The following is a 22,559-nucleotide window of genomic DNA, read 5'->3' as shown; positions in this document are numbered from 1 at the left end:
TTTAAACAAAATAATTTTAATCAAAAACTATTTTAATTAGTGTTTAAAGAAAAATTCCTATTATTTATAACAAAATTAATAATTTTTTTCTTATAAAGTTATATATATTTTATTTAGGTGTACTTTTATCTAATTATATTTCTTAAAAAAGGAAAAACTATTTTTTAGCAAATATTCCTACAGAAATAAAGTTAGAGCTTCCAACTCGAAATAAAAACTAAAGTTTCGGGCTTCAACTCTAGCTTTTATTCATGTGTTCTTTATCTTAATTGTAATATCAAAACGCATTTGGTCTAGCATGGTTGAAAATGTGTCACCTCTTAAAAGATTAATGGTTTAAATCTCATGGTGGTCAAAATGTGTAGGTTAAGAGTAATTTAAAAGATATGTATATTAGTTGTTCTAAAAAAAATATAATTGTAATGCTTGCAACTACTTTTAACAAATAATTTCATACAAATAAAAGTTAAATCTTCAAAAATTCCAAATAAAAATTATAACTTAATGTTTCAACTCCATGTTCTAGCTTTTTCTTTTTCTCTTCCAAGAACACCCTAAATCAATATGTACAAATGGAACAACCCAATTTATACGGATTTGCTTAGAGATGGTTTACAGGCCTTCGGTTTAAGTATAATGGTTTTGTATTATTCGGTAAATTACAATAAATGATACTAAATGTTTAATAAGCAACAATAGCTTATTGCCTCTAGAAAAAATGGCTTTATCACTAGCGATGACAAATCGGATGGTCGTGTCATGTTTTTAGTCAACACGAAACTAACACGACAATCACCCAACTAAAACACGCTAAAAATGACTATCTCGAAAAAGGATAAAATAAAAATAAACATTTAGATAACATGAAAAACACGACACTACGTTGTGTTTTTTTACACTTGACACGAACACAAACAAGAATTTAAAATTTAATTTCGTTCCGATTTTGTTTCCTATAATGTATTTTTATTGTGTTGTGTCATGGATTGCTACCCTATTACTGAAATCATGGAATCTATTTTCCACAATTTTCATAAATATATTTGTCTTAAAAAATATAACGCTTTCTAATTTATATAGCTAATAAAGAAGTGGACAATTATTTATAGTAAACACACACAAAAAAAATGCATACCAAGTTATACCTACAATTAGCAAAAAAGGAGAAAAAAAAATGTCCGGTATCAAAAATACTTATTACTAAAAGTTTTTTTGGACCAAAAAATATTATATTTATTTCAAGAATGTACAAAATAAAGCATACAAGATCCATGATCTTTAGCAACGAATCCATCATGTTTAAAGTTCTTTTCTTGTTAATAATATTTATATATTCATGTAACGTTAGATGAACTTTGGGGATTAAATGTACAATTGACACGAACCAAAAACAAGATCCCATCTTAGAATATTAATTATATCACTACGTCCTCAATCATACCTTCCACCTCGCCATCGATCTTTCCACATGAGGATATAAATATTCTTACAGCACCACAGAAATAGCTGGCAATCTTCTCATATATATTAATGCTTAATCTTTTAATATAGGGATAGACCAAAATAGACGGCTTATTTTAAGAAAATGATAATCTTTTTTATACTTTAAACAAAATAATCTCAATTTAGTAATGGTTCTTGATTTGAGAAATTGTTATTTTGATGGTAAAAACCTTCGTAAAAACTTCAAATAAGGTATTGATTACGACATTACGAACTGTTTTAAGTTTTTTGTGGTGGAACCATTCAAAAACAAGTTTGCTATTTTGCAATAGTATGATCATTATCGAATACATGTCCCATAAAAACAAATCAAATATGTTTTCATAATTTGAAAGTGTTAAGATGTTTATATATCGTTTTTTATGTGTTTAACTATGTGATATCAAGAAGTTGTAGTAGAAAGTGGGGAAACTTATTTTTTATATTGATCAAATAGTAATTGGTACATAAAACTATAGATAAATAATACTAAATTTCACAAAAAAAATCAATTAGTTTTAAGAACTCATAGTTTCTTAAGAACTTTTTTTCTTGATAACCTTTTCAAGAAAATAACTTAATGCATCTAGACAAACATATATAAGCAAGAATGTAGAAATTATCATAAAAGATGATTTCTTTTTGTTATATGTATATATGCATATAGTGTTGTCCACATATGCACATCATAAAAAATAACATTTTTTTTTTCAAAATCAACGAATATTTATGTCACATTGTTCAAACGCATTAATATTTGAATAAAAAAGATACAATATCCTCCTACTCACCAAATCATGACAAGTAGTATCAAAATAAAAGGATGCGAAAAAAAAAATAGAAAAAAAAAAGTACATTACACATGTCAATCATAGAAGGAAATTATACTTTCCTTTCAAATAATAAACCCCCTTTATTAGCATAGTTTGTTACATTTGCAAGAAAAATCAAAAATACGAATCGAACAACCAAAGTACAAGAGCTTTTATTTTAAGGTGGAGTGAGCTACTTGTGTGCACTGACCCAAATGCATCTAATTCACGTCTAACATATGCTCATGACACAAAGTTGTTGACCCAATTGGATTTCTTTTCTTTTCTTTTTCTTTTTTTTTTTTTCTTTTTTTCTTTTTTTTTTAATAGAGAGAACTAACTCTATAACAATAAGATACCAAAACTAACCTCCTATAAATAATAATATTCAAGTAGCTTGAGCAAGATCCTTAAGAAACGACACCACATCATCCGATGTTGGAAGCAAATACCGAGCATTTGTATGTGTCCTTCCCACGGAACACGAGAAATAATTATCCGCTTTTAGATCAAGAACATTCCACGATACCTTGTCCGGCGTTGCGGACGATCGTTTCCCACCATTCTCTAACACATGATGATTTCTATTATTATTATTATTATTATTATTATTATTCATCCGCTTATTATCCGGAGCTCGTTGGTGTTGGTGACTCTGTTTTTGAGAAGATTTTGATGACCCGCTTTTTCCCTGAGGCTTTGTAGCATCACTTTGCTTCGGTCGAGGAATACCGATGCTATTAGAGGGTAACTCTGGCTCAAAAAAGGTGTATATATCTTCATCCTACAAAGATACAAAAAAAATTACAATTTGTTTGCTTTTTCATTTCTTCTTATGATAACATTATACTTTGTAAAGTGGAATGTTGCAATTGGGTAGATTTTTTTAAAGAATTGGGTATATATATACCTTTCCAAGAAAATGGCCAATGCATAGGACATAATCAATTGGGGATGAAATGGATTTGCTATGAACAATCTCCCCTAATATACGAACAATTGTGATACCCTGTAAAAGAAGATTGATCCAATGGATTAGAATAATATCCAATTATATAAAGGGCTAAATATAGGAAATAGCAACGTACTTTTATTATAACCTAATCATAGCATTATACTTTACTTTCATTTCTTTCTATTACAACATTATAGTTATGTGTTTTTTTTTATTATTATAACAATGTATTTTGAAAAAACTAATTTATTATAGCATAGGATTTTACTTTCATTTATTTGTTTATTATACCGTCTTATGTTCATTTCTTTCTATTACAATTTACAACATTATTCATTAACTTTTTTTTTGTAATTAAAACAATGTACTTTGAAAAATCTACCTAATTATAGCATTGTACTTTACTATCATTTTTTGCTTAAAACATATTGCTTTCATTTCTTTTGATTACATCATTACACATTCAATATTTTTTTCTTATTACAACAATATACATTCAACTTTTTTCTCATTATAACAATGTAACTCAAACAATCCACTAAATTATAGCATTCTACTTTCCCTTTTATATTTGTACTTTGAAAAATCTACTAAATAATTTTATATTATGTACATTTGCTATTGTAATCACACAATCACCAAAAAAAAGTCAAAAAGTCAAAAAGTCAACCTTAGTTACGCCGGCTGCTCGGACCTCTACAGAGCGGCTACCTTGTACAACATCCACGGAAGCATTAGAAATGGGGCCCGTCCACAGATGTTGGAGCATGTCACGTGCTTGAAGCCTCCCAAATTCAACATCTGCATTTCCCATTGCCATGACAACGAGCAAAACAAAAGAAAACACAATACTAATGAAGGCTTATCTAAAAACTTGGATAAGGGCATTTTCGTAAAAATACCTGCGTATTTGTAATTCCATACCAGTGACGTCTCACGAAGCTCGAAATGTGATCGAGGTGTTCGTTCCGTAAAATACTCAAACACATGCTGCCATAAAAGATTACACAGTAATGTCAGGACAGGACAAGACAGAACAGGATGATTTTGTACTGTGTTTGGCATATATTGAAATGGGACCACAACTCATAAAAAGACGGGAATGCCCTTATCATAAAAAAATAACCCTAATGTAGCAAAAGGAGACACTAGGAAGGAAAATGTTAAAAGAGTAAATTACACGAATGGTCCCTATGGTTTGGGGAAATTTGCGCGCTTGGTCCCTAACTTATTTTTTTAACTCGGTAGGTCCCTACTGTTTGTTTTTGTTACGCGTTTAGTCCCTACAACTTGTTTTTGTTACACGTTTGACCCCTATCTTTCCTAAAAAGATTATTATTTAAATAGGGAAAAATGGCGAGGTATGTAAGGTAAGATGAGGGAGTGGGATTGAGGTGTGTTTATTTAAATAAATCAAAAAATCAAGGGCAAAATAGTCTTTTTAGGTAAGACAGGGACCAAGCGCGTAACAAAAACAAGCAGCAGGGACCTTTCGAATTAAAAAAATAGGTTAGGGACCAAACGCGCAAATTACCCTAAACCATAGGGACTATTCATGTAATTTACTCATGTTAAAAAGACGAAAATAACCTTGACACTGTCGACCCATTCCATATTTGAATGTTCGGGCATTGTTGTCATCCAGCTTCCTCTAGTAGACCGCAGAAACATTCCGTTCTCAGCAGCCAACCACATGTTGAACTCACCAAAGTTCTGAAAAATTAAGGAGAAAAAAAACCTCAGAGTTGTCAAAAAATAACATGTTCAGAAACATAAAAATGAATTCGGTTTTTATTATATTACTTCATCCAATACAGTTCGATCGCTTCCACTCAAGACAACAACCGTTGTATTTTGATCATTGCAAAGTTTTATTAGCGATTCTTTTAATTCAGGATGCAATTTTAGATCCATTTCTCTGATCTGATCACCTCCACGCCTATCAGGAGTATCCACTGGTTCGGTTAATGTAGCACTGAATCCCTGTGGATTTTCATATTAATTATTGTGGAACATGAGAAAAATTGTTATGAGATAATTCAAGTGTTTGGATTTTTTTATTTAAAAAAAAAAAAAAAAAAAAAAAAAAAAGATTTGGAGGCAATACCAGTATGACCAAACGGTTACTTGATTGTAAATAGCACTCGATCGCCTCTTCAACCGGAAGTAGTGGTGGAACTTGTCTTATTCTTTGTTGTGCTTCAACTACAGTATCATTCAGTTCGCTACAATAACAAATTAAACCTTAAACTCTGGATAATAAATTTGTTACTTTAAGCTCTTTTTTGTTATACAGGATAGAACAGAACAAAACATGACAATCTTGTACTGTGTCTCTGACATGCATTGGACTCTGGGCCCAGGACTATTGTGAATGAGACAAAAATTGCAACTTTTTGTCCTATCCAAAAAGGTGAAACAAAATGGGACATGGATTCACTCTCGATCTGTCGTTTGTGCAAAAGACGTGAACGCCCTCCTCATCCTAATCATCAAAAATAGCCCTAGAAAGCTTGTCTGGTTTACTCCAGTCCAATCACATGTAACAAATGCAGCCTTCGGCTGCATTTGTTACATGGGATAGAGCTTGGATAGACCAAGACTAGACTTGTACAACTATTTTCAATGATGAGAATGAGGAGGGCATTTACGTCTTTTACACAAACGAGAGATCGAGAGTGCATCCCTGTCCTATTTTGTTTCGCCTTTTTGGGTAGGACAAAAAGTTGCAATTTTTGTCTCATTCACAATACTCCTAGGCCCAGAGTCCAATGCATGTCAGAGACACAGTACAAGACTGTCATGTTCTGTTCTGTTTTGTCCTGTATGACAAAACAAAACGGGGCCCACAGATGGGGAAAGAGAAGGGCATTTAAGTAAATACCTAACAAAAGTTTCAGCCCATTCTTGAGCTGTATGAGTTGTGACATGTAAAAAATTATGGCGATGACGTTTCTCTCTTTCTTCAGGTGTCATATTCAAAGCTTGGCCAATTGAAGCTGCAACTTCAGTTATGTTCCAAGGGTTAACAAGAATAGCCCCAGCACCAAGGGATTGTGCAGCACCTGCAAACTATATATGTACACCAAAAGAAATTTTATATAAAATCTTTGATAACAAATATTAATTAAATAAAATCCATTCTAGAAAACATTTATGATAGCAATAGGCAATAGTTACTTACCTCACTTAAAATCAGCACCCCTCTTTTAGCATCTTGGCATGCAACAAACTCATAACTAACAAGATTCATTCCATCCCTCAATGATGTGACAATTGCTATATCTGGCAATGTAAAAAAGTAAAAAAAATAAAATAAATAAATAAATAAACAAAATAAATTATAAAGTAAGTTCGTGTAATCATTAATTTTAATGAATCAGTATCAGTACCAGTAACAGCATATAGTGCACATAAAGCCTGAAAATCAAGAGATCGATCCTGAAAACATAACATAAAGCTGTTCAAAACTTGATAAAAAACAAACATTAATAAGAAAAAAAGATGAAAACTTTGATGCACATTCTGTCAACTTATTCTCAATTCTATGTGTTTTTATTGGTTAAAAAGTTGAAAAAAAAAATCAAGTTGATTAGTCCTAAAAGAAATTTGAAAAGCCAATTAATTAAAATGGAAAATTGTAGAGAATAGCAACATACTAATATGTGCAATGTATTTTATTTTTTTATACCAATAATAGCATTGTACTTTATTTGTTACATATTGTTATAATCAGTAAGGAAATGTATTAATTATGTTGCTTTTATGAGTAAAGAATTGTAAGTATGTTGCTACTATGTGTAAAGAAAACATAAAAAAAAAAAAGTAAATTGTCTATATTAGTAAAAAGAGTAAAATATGTTGCTATTTCCTGTAAATTTACCGAATAAAAAAATAAAAAGCTAACCAGATGGTGTATAGGAACAGTTGTGAGAGTCCCAAATCTTCCATTTATTCGGCCCACAATTTCATGGACTTGACTTGTGAGTTTCTGATCTGCAAAAAAAATAAAAATTATAAGAAATTAAAAAATATAAAAAATATATCAATATTTTTTAGAAACATACACTCAGGAACATCTGTTCTTGTTGGAACTGCAATCTGTAATAAAACCACTTTATCGCGCCAATATTGATTTTCTTCTAGAAACTTCTCAAATGCAAGAATCTTTTGAGGAATCCCTTTGATCATATCTAACCTATCAACTCCTAACATAACCTTCCACAAAGAACAAATTTTTATAAGGAATTTAGATTTATTATTCCAAAAAAATTTAAAAGATTTAGTTTTTTAATAGTAGTAACATTACCTTTCTCCCAGAAAATCTCTCTTTTAATTCTTTAATATGTTCTTGTACTTGAGGATTCTCAAGTGCACGAATAAATCGATCTGAATCTATTCCAATTGGAAACTGTAATTCCACCAATTCAATCAGACAAAAAAAAAGAAAAGAAATAATCATGTCAGATGTAAATCAGGTACACAGTGGGGCCCACAAGTAGATTTTACATAATTAATTTTAAAATTACCGCAGCAACTCTAGTGAGCCTCCCTTGATCCTCTACTCCTTCAGGTGTTCCTTCAAGTCCAAGTATACGAGTACAAGCACTAACAAAGTGTCTTGCATAATCATACGTATGAAAACTATTAAAAAAAAAGATTCAAGTAAATTAAAATATACTCAACATGTGAAAAAAGTTTCTTTTAAATCACAATAAAGAAATATAAAGCAAGATTCTTGGTACAATGACAAGACATAACTGTCATTCTTCCAACAACCCCTGAGCTGGCCCACACTGTCTCAAAATCAGATACACAGTGGCCTGCTAGATGACTGACTGATGACTGACATGACAAAACTACAAAAGTATAGAATTGTAAGGAACAAAATTACGAAATTACCCAACCAAATCGGCGGCAAGGACCGCGCGTAGAAGCTCAGAGCGAGAAGGCAATGTCCTATGAATTTCAGAAGACGGGAATGGAGTATGAAGAAACCAACCGACTTTCATGTTGCTATTGTGATCTTTAAGGCATTTTGGAAGAAACATAAGATGATAATCATGGCACCAAACAACATCACCTTCTTCATAATGCTCGTTTACAACATCTGCAAACATTTGATTTGCTTTTTTGTATGCTGCAAATTGGGATTGAAAACTTCTTGTTGTGGCTAATCGATCTTCTTGTGGAAGACCAAGGTAATGGAAAAGTGGCCATAATATGTTGTTGCAATAACCGTTGTAATATTGATGCACTACTTCTTCATCAAGAAACACCGGTATGCATCTCTACATCATAAATAATTTGTCATAAGTAATACTCAAATAATAATAATAATAACAATACCCTTTATTTTAACTTTTTAATCTCATATGACCAAAGAGTGTAAACCAAGTTTCTTAAGGCTAGAATTGGACGAACAAAGGGTATTTCCAAATTCCAATGATGAAGATCAGAAGGCCATTTACGTCTTTTGCACATAAGAGTGACTAATAACAAGTCTATATCCTAAACCTAGTCCAATGTAGTATCACACATGTCATCTCATGTGTAACATACAAATGCATGCCAAAAACAGTATCATCTGTTATGTCATGTCATGTGTAACAAATCAACACATGCCATAAACAGTATCATCTATTGTACAAATATTGAGTAGTCATGTCATGTACTGTGTAACAAACAGAAAACTACAAACAGAAAACTACCTTTTCAGCTAATGCTTTGGTCAAAGCTCTTTGACCAGGTTCATCTGGGACATTTACACCTGCCCATCCAATCCATTTCGCCTCAACCTCCTTAACCCCTTTCAATTCAACCAAAACAAAAAACAGATTAAAAGGTTTCATTCTTTTGATCTTTTCACACAATTCCATTAAAAAAAAAAAGAAAAAAAAAAGATTTAAAACTTACCAAGAAGAGCACTAACAAGGCCACCAGCACTAACCTCTAAAGACCAACTCTCTTCCCCCCTTCTAACGGCGGAAACCGGCAGTCTATTAGCAACCACCAACAACCGCTGTGTAAACAACCCTCCATCGGGCTTTTCCCACCCTTCACGTGCAGCTGAAGAAGCACCTTCTAGATACTGTTCAACTAAATTCTCACCATACTCGATTCCAATTCCATCATTGTTAGCTTCATTACTATAAGAAGCTTTACTATTCTTTCGTAATTCTCTTTCTCTCAAAAGCCTCTCTATACGACTTGTTGGAATAGATGAGTTTCCGTTGTACTTATTCCCAGGCATAACCTTAACGCCACTCGAAAATGTCCCCTTCTTCTTCTTCTTCTTCTACTACTACTTCTTCTTCTTCTACATTATAAGTGTAACAAACAGTTAAATCACTGATCGTAATAATTGTATTGGATTGATTCATTATCGTAAGTAAACAGAATGAAAACAAGATGACCCAAAAAAGGGGGATTATAGCTTAAAAGAAAGAGATAATACGGAGAACGAATGGGATCCACAAATAATTTATGGGGTCTACCACTTGTGTCGTATTGTTTTACTCCAAGATTTCAAAACCCCACGTTTTAATTCATCCTAATTTACCATAGACTCGAATTAGTTTCAAGGTTATTTTGACAAAAAAAGGCATTGCATGTCAAGTTTGTTATATCGAAACTGGGTAAAAATCGTAAAAGAGTGAGCTTTTCGAGAAATTAAACAAAACCCAGTTGATATGGATTCAAGAAACAAGAAATCAAACACCGACTCACCAAGATCGAATGATTTTCTTGGAGTGAATCAGCCGTCGGATCGCCGGAGATTTTGAATCCCCGCCGTTGAATTGAGGGTTTAAGAGAGAGAGAAAGATAGAGAGGAGGCGCTTGGGTTGCAGAATATAGACATAGTGGGAGAAAGAAGAGGGAACAGATGGAAACTCGTGTAAGCTTTACAAGGTCTATGTCTCACAGCCATGCAAGTAAAAAAACATCGATGATTGGTGATGATCGGGATTGTATTTATTAATTCATTATTATTATATTAATTTAAATTGAAAATTGATTTTGTTTAAATAATAAGGGGTTTGTATAAGTTGAGTCTAATATCCTTGATATCATAATTTGAATTGGTTTTTTGATATGGTTTTTTATTGAGTTTGAAAAAGATTATGTTATGGTTTGATTTGATCAAAATTGACTCAACAACTAGATCTTATTCAATAACTAACAAACAATTTTTGAAATCTAGTAATATGAAAGAAAATAGAAGAAAGTTAAAGTTGAAATGAGAATTTTCAAGAAGAAGGACAAAGGTGAAATGAGAATTTTCAAGTGTAAAAAGTAAGTCATTTATCATATTATTTTACCTAAATTTTGGTTTGTTTTTCCTATAATCCCTTTCAATACCTTTTTTGTTGTTTTTCACATGAAAGTCTAGAAATACTTTTCAAAAAGGTGCATGATTAGGTTCCGGTAGGCAAGGAAAGTAAATAAGTTATGTTACGTTTTTCTATTTTTTGAATAATGAAAAAAAGTAAAGATTTATGTTGCTTTTAATTAGGCATGTTGCAATCAACATTATGATAAAATAGACATTCCAAGGAAAAACCCAAAAAAGAATACTTCTTTTTTGATTAATCGTTAAAATAAAATTAAGCTTTTGGCATTTACTTTTAACCCTATGAAAGTTTTGAATTTTGTATGAAATGATGGTAATTCGAAAGAAATGTGTATTTTTACTAACAATTATAATTTGAATTTACTTATCAAAAGATATTTTGAATCCTATAATTTTTTATACCAAAACAATATTAAAGAAATAAATGGTCAGATTAAGGGATATATACAGTAAAGTCCCAATATTTTCATCGATTTGATAAGAAAGTTTTAATTTTATTTTTTTGACAGTAAAGTCCAAATTACTGACAGTTTTTGACACTTTTACCATTTTTTTCCCGGTTAGACGGTAATTTGGAATTTTTTGTCAAAAAAATAAAGTTTTGGACTTTCTTGTCAAATCGCCATTTAGGACTTTACTGTCAAAAAAATAAATTTTAGGACTTTTTTGTCAAATCGTTGAAAATATTGGGACTTTAGTGTATATATAATTTTTTTTGGTTAAAAGTTTAATGGTATGATACTCTTTAAGCATAAGAGTTATTGAAACCTTCATTAATCTGCTAGATCCTATTGAAATCCTTAACGTTTGCTTCTTGATAAATCATTTTTTTAATCTCAACAAACCGACATTGAAAAAAATTGAGATAATCAAGAAAGAAAGAACAAGGGTTGTGTTGACTTTTTGCAGCCCCAAAAATGGAGAAATAAGAAACCGAAAAAAACGAAATTGCCCTTCTTTCCCTTCTCCACATTCACACCATTTTGACTAGGCATGTGTTGTTTGTGTTTGTATAAAGCCAAGACAATTTCGTTTTTTTAGGTTTCTAATTTCTCCATTTTTAGACTGCAAAAGGCCAACACAACCCTGGTTCTTTCTTTCTTTCTTGATTATCTCAATTTTTTTCAATGTCGGTTTGTTGAGATTAAAAAAACGATTTAACAAGAAGCAAACGTAAAGGATTTCAATAGGATCTAGCTGATTAGAGAAGATTTCAATAACTCTTATGTTTAAAGAGTATCATACCATTAAATTTCTAACCAAAAAAATTATATATACACTAAAGTCCCAATATTTTCAACGATTTGATAAAAAAGTTTTAACTTTTTTTATATATATAGTAAAGTCCTAATTGACGATTTGACAAGAAAGTCCTAAACTTTATTTTGTTGACAAAAAGTCCTAATTACCGGCTAACCGAGAAAAAAGGTAAATGTGTCAAAAACTGCCGGTAATTTGGACTTTACTGTCAAAAAAATAAAGTTTAGGACTTTCTTATCAAATCGATGAAAATATTGGGACTTTACTGTATATATCACGTCAGATTAATTGCTTGAGATGAAGAGGAAAAAATTAGTTACCATCATAATAAGCATACTACATTACAAAGTAACAAACAACGTTCACGAACAATATATGTTCAAATGAAAATATTAATCCAAATTTTGATACATATTATTTTAGCTTTGTACTACAATAGATACACACGCTGCATCTATTCCAAAATGGTTAATGATCTAGAAAGGTAACGAACTTTGGTCTTTGTCCACATTTAGGTAATCATGTTATTTTCGTACACATTTGACTATCGAACTTGTTTGACCTGTTTACAATAGGGTAATATTACTGTAATTACCGATCATATTACCATATTTTGAACAGATCAAACAAGTTCAATTGTCAAAAGTGTACGAAAAAACATGGTTACCTACATATGGAGAAAGACCAAAGTTCGTTATCTTTCTGGGTCGTTAACACATTCCAAAAGAATTGTAGGTAGAAGGCAAAGCTTTCAAAAACTTGAATGCGATTTGGAATTGTTCTTCTTAATATTTATAAAAACATGCTTTTGATAAATAAGTTTAAAATTATTATATATATAGTAACTAAAAACTATAAATTTCTTCGAGAAAGTGTTTTTTTTATTCGTTTTCACTTTATACGAATAATAAAATGAATTTACACACATACGGAATACACTTTGTAATATCTTTTCGATTACGACAACCAAATCTTTTTCGCTCTTTTTTTGATCCTTTTGTTCCTAACTTTTTTGAACCCTTTTTATTTGTTGGTCTCTTTTGACGCAAGTAAATATATTTTGCAAAAATGTATATTTTCAAGAAGTTTAAAAACATTAGTCCTTCTATCTTGAAAAATAAGGAAAATATCTAAAATAATCATCAATGATAATTTATTTGTTGTTTTGGTTATTAAATTTTTAATTGTATCTAATTAATCATCAAGCATCATTTTTTGGTTTTATCATACCATCAATTTTAATCTTTTAATATTAAATATTGTCTTTTCTCTTTAAGGTTAAAAATTCAAGTCTAATTAGAGACTTATATAAAATTCAGAGTAGATTAGATTGTCGTTCAATAAAAAAATGGAAGTATATCGTCTTTAATATCACTGACTTCGATACTCACAATATTGATGCCCCGTTAATATGAAACTTATACAAACAAGTATACAGTCTTGTTTTCTCATAAGTATCTGTTAGTAACATTGATAATCATAATAACTTCGATCTCCATAATACCAAATTTTATTAAAAAACAAACTAAAAGTTATGCGTATGTTGTATACATATGTGTATACACGTGTTTGTTAGATTCTTTTTGAATCTTATGTTAGCCTCAAACTTATAAAACTTTTTTTTATGATAAAGATGTAATCTTTTTTTATGGCCAACTGTTTTTGTCGAAATGGAAAATGACATAAAATGGCAATTAATACATTTTTTTGTTATGTAAACCAATAAAGTTTTAATTGTATCTAACTGACCATAATTTTTGTTTTTTTTTTTTTGACATTATTATTCCTTGATTACTTGGATATAAACCGATGACATGGACTCCACGTAGGCAAGGAAAGTATTATCCCCGTAAGTTTGGAAGGATTACCTCGCTCACATACTGCAGTGGGGTATGGTGGTGTTTTTACCACAGTGGCGAACACTACACTATCGGTGCGGTGAAGGTGAGGCGAAACATCGTACGATGAAGGGTTGCCCCCTCTCTCTCATCGGTACCGGCAACAGCAAGGTATGCCTAATCATAAATGATTATACGACAGAGAGGTATAATCATATATGGTTATACATATTTGTACGTATATGCCTAATCTTAAATGAGTATACATATATGTTTGTTCACTGATTGAGTAATCATATATGATTATGATAGTTGATGGCAGAAGAGGTGGTGGTGACAAAGGTGGCAGTGGTATAAGTGACGGAGTGACAATGATGGGGTCGGTTGGTATTAGAGGTGGTGGTAGTGGTAGTGGCGGTGTCAGTTGTGGTGATGGGATGGTGGCGGTGGAGAAATGAACGGGCGGCGCGATATAATCATTTATGATTATAACAGGTATGTCGTGCTGGTACGCCGGAGGGTTAGAGCGGTAGATGTGAAATATATGGTTGAGATTGAATATCAAGATCTCTGTTTTATGAACCTCTCTCTCTCTCTCTCTATGTGTGTGTATGTGTAAGCTTGTATGCAATAAATTTGCTCAATAATGCCTGTTTTCGCACTATTTCTCCCCTCACAAACCTCATCAGTTTGCCAATATTCTTAAAATTTTGGGTGCCAGCAATGTCTCTTAAGTTGTTCATGGTATGGTGCATGACATACCCTTTATCATTCTTGCATCACTAACTTGTCATACAATATTTTTTATATTAAAGTCCTAATTTCTCCTAAATATCTATCACTAACTTTAATATCCACAATACCAAAGTTAACTCAATAAGATATTCAAATTAGTAAAACTTCATGATAATCTAAAGGTTATAAGTTTGTATGATGTGTACATATGCGTGGATATGATTGTTCATTTATTTTTTTATTTTTTTTTTCAGTTTCAAGCTGGTAAAGTCTTTTTATGATAAAGATGTACTATCTCCGTCTCAAATTGATAGTCCATTTTTGACTTTTGAAGTCTTTTTTCTTCAATTTTGACCTTAATTATTTTTGTTGTTGATAGATAATACTTAATGCAAAATATATGAATGAATTGTATTTTAAGTGTTTTTCATTCTTATAAGTTTTATCAAGTAATATATAATACAAATAAAAATATTTAAGGTCAAAGTTGAAGAAAAAATACTTCAAAAGTCAAAAGTGGACCATCAATTTGGGACGGAGGAAGTAATATTTTTATGGTCAATTGTTTATTTAGATAGAAAATATCATAATATTACAATGAATAATACTTTATTTTCTCTTTGAGTCACTAAAGTTTCAATTGTATCTCGTTAACCAACAAACTTTATTTTATTGTATTGTATTATTGACTATGTGGACATAAGGGGATGAAGCATCCACGTAGGCACATAACGAATTATCCCGAGTAAAAGACAAAGTTGATGGTATAATAAAAGAAAAAAATTGTTGGTAAATTAAATACAATAAGAAGTTTAGTTTCTTAAAGAGCAAATAAAGTGTTTGACCATTTAATGATATTTTACCTAAAAATATAATATATATAAAAAAAATTCTATGATTGGTTCTTGTTTACAAAAGTCTTAGGTTTAATGTCTATTTTTTTGTGTAGATGCCCCATGATATTTGAATTTCTTGTATGGTTGGTCCATAACAGATGTAAAATGATTTTTATATATTTTTATTATCTTTTACTTTTTCCTTAAACTTATTTATAATTTTGTATTAGTATTACTTTATAAAGGCATCATCATAAACCTTGCCCCACTACCCCCAACTACCATCCTCATTTTTCAGTTTTCTTGGTCACCTTTTTCTTATCGGTGACTGCATCTCCATCAAGGTCCTTTATATTGGATTCCAATACAGTTGTCAGAATCCAATGTAAATTATGGTCATCTGTATATCTTTAGATTCCAACACTACAATTGATATCAAAATCAAAAGAAAAAAAATTATGGAAACTATTCATACCCATAAAAGTTAGGGAAAATGTCTAGACCTACAAAAACTTGGATTTGGCTTTCCAGATTTCCGAACTATTGCAAAGCCACATAAAATGTAAAATCTAGAGAAACATATGAATTTAAATGGGTTGTACCTCTCAAATGATAGAATATTTTAAGGGTTAAAAAGGGAGATAGTAGGCAAGAATTCCATCACCAAGAACCAAAATCATCACATGAAAACCACGTGAAAATTTGTCTATAATATAGTATATAATCTAGCACTAAGCCCATCCAGATAAATAAAAGGATAAAGAGTAGATGTATGGCTTTTTGTAAACTATAGGGACTAATCGTGAAATTTTATCTATAATATAAATCTAGCAAATAGTTTAATAAAAATATTTGATCATTTCCAAAATGATTTTTAAATAATTGGAGAAATTATGGATCATAATTTTTAAATAATAATAGAAATATGAAGCAAAACAAACTTAATTTATCGATACTTTGTAATGATTCTACGGGCATCCACAATAAGGGCTGAATACAATGCCAGATAGGGGAGATAATGTGTGTTTTCAATTCAATTCTTAAAAAACTCATAAATTTGTGCTAAAATTTCTATTCAACCCTTTGATAACGTCTATTTTATGTATATATTTATGATGTTTTCTTACTATTTTATAATACGTTTTTATGTTATTTAGAACTAAAAGATACTTAATATGATTTGAAATGTTCAACTACAGTTAAAATCAGAGCTGGAATGCAAAAAGAGGAGAAAGAAGTTAAAAAGACGCAAAAAGGATGTTGTTGGACAACTTGACCGCTCGTCAGTGTTTTGGCCATATCTCATAACTCGTAACTCCAATTAGTGGAATTTAAAATGTTCTGAAAAGTAGACACAATTTCGAACCACTTTCGTGTTTTGAGAAAATGTTGATTCCCCCTCACCATGACATGGTGATCCAACCATGACGTGGTGATTAGAATGTTCGATACCATCAGGCTGACATGGAGGATACGAGATTTCAATGAGGACCACAACGTAGTGGCGGTCAACCACGACGTGGTGACCAGTTATAAGCTATAAATAGAGTCGAGAATTACCTCTAATGATATATCTTCAACCCTAATTTGTTCCCTACGATTATAAACCTCAGAGAAACCGTTTTGAGAGTCTAAAAGGCGGTCGGATGGCCGTTAAGCTGATATGGAGCGAAGATCTGAAAGATTCGAGAGTAGATTCATGTCGGGAATCATTCGATTTGCTTTTCTGGTCACGATTAGTAATCCAATTGTATTCCTACTGTTTTTACTTTATAAATTCAGGTGTTAAAACCTGTTGCTTTTGTTTAGAGTAGATAAAACTCGATTTTATGTGTTGATTTCAATGATTTTGTATTTTATTAATTTGGTTATTAATTGTGCTTGATTGATCATCACCTATCATCTTAAAGTTATGATTTTTATTGCCTATTGTTGACTTTTGTGTATTTAAGAGGACCAGTCTAATTACATTAACTTGAATCTTAATTAGTTTATGATTATTAAAATGTTAGGACTAGAGATTGATCAAATCCTAGGATTAGGTAATGTTAATATGTGACTTTGAGTGTTTAGAGAGCTTAGATATCCATGTTATGCTTTGATTGATTGTCATGACCATTGATGAGAAATCATTAGATCATATCATTCATAATCCAAATATATTAAATTAATTATGTATTTACTAATTGTATGATCATTGTGTTAGTTGTTCATTAATTATTAGTACTAAGAAATTTGATCAAGATAACTAGTCACATTAGAATTTGGTAACCAACTAATAGATCCATTACACTATTATCGAAGTTAACCATGATTTTGAGAAGTAATTCAATCTAAACTTAAGTACCTAAAGTGATTCGTTTCTAATCAGTTTATCTAGTTAGTTCAATTGTTGATTTAATTGAGCTTTTTATAATAAAACCCTCTTTTTATTGCTTTCATTTATTTAATGTAACCCATAATCAAATATTTTAATATTAGTTCTCTACAGTTACCCTTGTGTTCGACAATTTTACTTATCAAAATTATACTATGCTCGATTAGATTCATTATATGTAAGGTGTAGTTTAGATGCAATTAACTAGGAATTATATATTAAAAAAAAAAACAAGTTCATCATAAAATACAACCCTTCAATAAGATTGAATTTGAACTCTATACACATACTTTCTTTCTCTCTCTTATATTATATTCAAATTTAATCTACTCTTCTATATTATATTCAAATTTAATATATTGAATGGGAATGCCCTAAGCAACTATACTAATTTGTAAAAGAGCCTCCTCTAAAAAATGGAAACTAATATATTATGTTACGACAATCTATAATGATGGTCAAAAGCAACAAATTATAAGAATATATTATTTCCTTTCTTTGGTTTTCAATTTTCATCTAAAAACATGAATAAAATCAATAAGTTACTTTTTTTTCTTTGTTTACCTTCACTCCAAAAGTGAAGAACTCTGTGTTACCAACCACGTGGTCTTTTCGCATGTAAACAAAAATTCACATGACACATGTGTCATCAATTTTTATTATATTATTTTAACAGACACTACCATTAGCATTAGCATATAGAAACCTCATAAGGGAAACACGAAAATACTTGTCAAAATCATTGATAATATGGTAGTGTTTCTTATTAATAACGATAATGACTTGAAAGGATAACGAATTTTCCATTTTATTTATATTTAGTCATCAATTTTTTTTTTATTATCTATTTGTTACTGAACTATTGAAATTGTTCATATTTTACCCTTATGACCGATAGTGGCAACTAAAGAATGAAAAAAATTTAGTGACTAAATGTGAACAAAGTTGAAAGTTCATTTCCCTCTAAAAAAAAGTTCAATGACTAAATGTGAACAAACTTCCTTTTGTATTATGTTTTAGCAAATTATTTATTTTTGTTAAATTCTAGCAACATTTGTTGATGAAGAAATCTATAAAATAAAAAAACAAAACCCCAAAAAATACATTAAAAAAAATGAAAAACCGAAACCGAAATAAAAAACCAATGGTTTGGTATTTTCCAAAATAAAAAATAAAAATTTCTAATCTGCTTTTGGTTTAACAAAAAAATAAATCATTCTCACCCATAGCACCGTTTTAATTGTTGAATATATAGCTATTTTTTGTTAAAAAAAATATTTTTGTAAAGGTAATATGGATGGGGTGGTTTGTGCCAACACTTTATAAAACATGTTAACGATTTTAGTTAACTCTATATGTGTAGTTAAATAATCATAAATTTCATTAAATATTCAAATTTTTTAAAAAAATACAATCTCAAATATAAATCAATTGTCCGGATAAATTAAAAATGTTTAAATTCTAAACAACTTGACTTTCATTTTCGATATCTTTTTTAATAGTAAATATACTAATATGATATATGTCAATACATGGAGTATAACAACATATATAATGCATCAATGTATGTATGTATTCTTTTATAAACAGCGTATATAGTTTAATGTATGTCAATTTATGCGTTGCATAATTTTATAACACAAAATTCATACATATAATATTAGGATAATTTTTATACATATAATATTGCATAGTTTTATAATATAAAACTTATAAATTAATATTGGTTTCGTTTTTTGTTTTTTATACATTTTTCGGGGTTTTGTTCTTTTCTATTTCATAGATTTTTTCATCAACAAATTTTGTTAAAATTTAACAAAAATACATAATTTGCTAAACCATAATACAAGAGGAAAATTTGTTCACATTTAGTCATTGAACAACTCTGTTCACATTAATCACTAAACTTTTTCATTATCTATTTGTCACTGAACTATTGAAATTGTTCAGATTTTACCCTTATGACTGGTTGTTACCGGACATAAAGGTAAAATGTGAACAGTTTCAATAGTTAAGCGGCAAATAGATAATGAAAAAAAGTTTAATGACTAAATGTGAACAAAATCGAAAGTCTGTTACCCTTTCAAGTCATTATCCCTTCTTAATAACATCAATATTTATAAAAGATATAGATTTAAAGAAAAAGCAAAGGTTGTTGATATTCTTTATTTTTTAAATAAAGAATATTGAAAATCATAAAAGAAAGAAAATGAAAGTTCATTTATGCGGGTTGTTCTCGATCCAAAAATTTTGAGTGGAAGAGAAAGGATGAGATGCCTTTTTTTTTTGTGAAAAACCTTTTTTTGGTGCTTAGGATGCCCCTATACTATGGAGGGAATTTGTTCTATTTTTGTTTTTCAAATTTAAAAAACTTTAAGTTTATGAACACATTTATAACTATTTATTTTGGTTGTTAAACATATGAGCGAGTAAATTATTGAAATTGTTTTAGACTTCTAGTAGTTGATCAAAATTGATAGTTTCGTCTCTATTTTTCTTTTTTTGCATTCGAACCATCTCTATAGAGATAATATCACTGGTACTCTATAAAAATTTTGAAATTGATTTAATTGGTCCCAAACTTTTTTTCCTAGGTGCTTAAACTTCTATGTGAATATTTAAAACATCATTAAGATCAATGAATAGGTTTTAAAATGTCCTTCGAGTTGAAATGAATAACTAGGCACACTCTTATAGTTTAAAACTAGAATTTGCCTGCTCCCGCTCTCCACGGGGGAAGTAGGGATGGGAAGTGTCAACATACGAAAGTGTAGGGACCTAATCTATCAACAAAACTTTTATGGTCAAAATCTGAAATAAAAAAGTTTTATGGCCAATGTATGAAACCACAAAACTATAATATAGGAACCAAATATGTCAAAGAAAAAAGAATTTTTGTAGCTAAAGTATGAAATGAAAAACATGTATGGTCAAAGTATGAAAGCATAAAAATATACTAACTAAATTTGTAAAACAATTTAAAATGTAGGCCAAAGTTGTAAATAATGAAAGCTTAGGGAGAGAGTTAAATGGTGATATTAAATTCTGAGGACTTAAGTTGTTAAAGTTATAAATAAAAATAAAGGCATATACTTTACTATTCATAAGAACTTTTGGTTTTATATTATTATAAAAGTATTATGGTGAAAATAAGAATATGAACTTTTGGTTTAATATTATTATAAAACTATTATGGTGAAAATAAGAAAGGCAAATACTGAAACTTTTGGTTTAATATACATATGATAATGTCCTTACAACATCATTAAGGTCAAAGAATAGTAATTTAATTAAAACATCTTAAAGGGTAACCTGGTTACCCTCATTTCACCATAGCCTTGTTGTGAATTCACCGAAAAGTCGCAAAATGAATAACTAGGCACACTCTTATACACATAAATGGATAATCATATTTCCTTTTATTCAAAATGAAGTTTCTAAATAAAACGTAAAATCGGCAACTGTATTTAATTCTGTAAACATTTCGATCTAAATCTCATAGTCAGCAGTAGACAACACATGAATCTAAACCTCACGCATTTAAGAAATCTTTATTTATTTCATTCGTAATTCTATGCCAAATCAACACAATTACAACCAAACATACAACAACAAAATACATATAACTAACTCAAAGTACATATACAAAAAGCTAACCTTTTAGTCGATACTACAATCTTCAAATATGAAATCTCCTTGTTGTTATAGTTCGAAAACGAATCGGTAGTGAATGATGGAGAGATCAAGGGTTTTGTAGGAGAAGAAGGTGTGTGATTGAATGCAGGAGAGCATAGTTTAGGGATCATGAAAGCAAAATTCGACAGAGGTGTAGGGAGTAGGGTCGCCTCTAGTTTGAATTCCATTTGTTCTTGATCCAGAAATTTCTGGTGGAAGAGAAAGGATGGGATCGACTTTTTGTGAAAAACTTTCTTTTTGGTGCTTGTGATGCCTTTATCGTATGGAGGGAATTTGTTCTTCAACCTTTGGTTTTTTTAGCCTCAACAATTTTTTAGTACCTTTTGAGTACTGATATTCTTTTTTCCTACTACTTTCAAAAGGTCAATGCACGATATGCTGACTTTTGTTTTTTATTCAATTATGAAAGGAAAATAAATTGAATGGTTGCATGTTGTGACACCTACGTACTTACGTAGTGCGCACCATTGCCGCTTGTTTCCATATTTAATTGAAAACGACTCCCTAAGGATCTTTTGAATTGACATCACATTTTGCTTCATTGATGGTTCCTACTTATTGGATTTAAATATTTTAATTCAAAAATTTTAATAAAAAGAATTAGCTTGAATCCGATCCAAAGTAAAAAAAATAATTTCGAAACGAGCAAAAAGTTTAGGGTAAATTACAAAATTTAGTTGTATTTTTTTTTTGTTTAATTTAATTATCAAGAATTTTGCAAGTCTTTTTTAATAAATAACAAAACATGACCGGATATAATAAGTTTTGCTAATATTTTTGTTGATTCAAAGCAATTGTAGTTTATGTAGGTGATTTTAGTGTCATTGAACTTTTTAGTGAGATCAAAATTAATTCGATATGTGTTGAACAATGTTCGGCTATATCACGAGTTCGGATAGTGCGGAGGGCACACTTGCATCAGGGTGTATTTGGTTCACAAGAATGGAATGAAATTTGGCCGAAAAGAATCCAATTTCACCAGAGTAGAGTGTTTGATTCAACTTTGTTTGATAGAATTAGAATCCTAAATGAATTTTTTTCATCAAATAGGGGAAAACACTTTCCTTCAAAAAGATGATGAAATTAATTTCCTACTATGAAAGAAAGTGACATTTTATCTTATTATCCTTATTTTATTTCACAACATAACTTCTATCACCATCGTCCACCACCACCCACCACCAACTTCACCACCTTCGCCACCACCATTGCAA

The 22,559-nt window shown here is 30.2% G+C and overlaps 1 protein-coding gene across 6 annotated transcripts; it reads right to left on the bottom strand.

Annotated features, from left to right (window-relative positions):
- Positions 1–2,351: 2,351 nt before the first annotated feature.
- Positions 2,352–21,662, bottom strand: TPS1 (trehalose-6-phosphate synthase). 6 transcript variants are annotated; one of them, XM_079021362.1, is made up of 18 exons: positions 21,307–21,662; positions 9,166–9,568; positions 8,961–9,058; positions 8,152–8,540; positions 7,779–7,893; positions 7,559–7,660; positions 7,317–7,467; positions 7,157–7,245; positions 6,642–6,690; positions 6,434–6,534; positions 6,134–6,321; positions 5,357–5,474; positions 5,053–5,232; positions 4,840–4,962; positions 4,152–4,239; positions 3,920–4,050; positions 3,205–3,303; positions 2,352–3,078 (listed from the first exon to the last, which is right to left on the bottom strand). In XM_079021362.1, the coding sequence occupies exons 2-18, from the start codon at positions 9,500–9,502 to the stop codon at positions 2,683–2,685; spliced, it is 2,754 nt and encodes a 917-aa protein (XP_078877488.1). In that variant the 5' UTR covers positions 9,503–9,568; positions 21,307–21,662; the 3' UTR covers positions 2,352–2,682. The 6 variants fall into 6 exon arrangements, 5 of the variants coding, with proteins under 5 accessions (XP_078877488.1, XP_078877490.1, XP_078877492.1 ...); XM_079021364.1 differs by having other exon boundaries at positions 9,166–9,565; XM_079021366.1 differs by having other exon boundaries at positions 9,166–9,547.
- Positions 21,663–22,559: the final 897 nt, after the last annotated feature.

This window comes from Lactuca serriola, chromosome 9 (genome assembly GCF_051521515.1).
Source record: "Lactuca serriola cultivar US96UC23 chromosome 9, Lser_US96UC23_V15, whole genome shotgun sequence".
Lineage (NCBI taxonomy): Eukaryota > Viridiplantae > Streptophyta > Magnoliopsida > Asterales > Asteraceae > Lactuca > Lactuca serriola.
This window is presented reverse-complemented; position numbering and strand designations above follow the sequence as displayed.

Coding starts and splice junctions, on each gene's coding strand:
- TPS1 (XM_079021362.1), bottom strand. CDS start 9,502: ATGCCTGGGAATAAGTACAACGGAAACTCATCTATTCCAACAAGTCGT. Junction 7,661..7,778: donor GGCTCACTAGAGTTGCTGCG/GTAATTTTAAAA, acceptor GTGGAATTACAG/TTTCCAATTGGAATAGATTC. Junction 7,246..7,316: donor AAGAACAGATGTTCCTGAGT/GTATGTTTCTAA, acceptor TTTTTTTTGCAG/ATCAGAAACTCACAAGTCAA.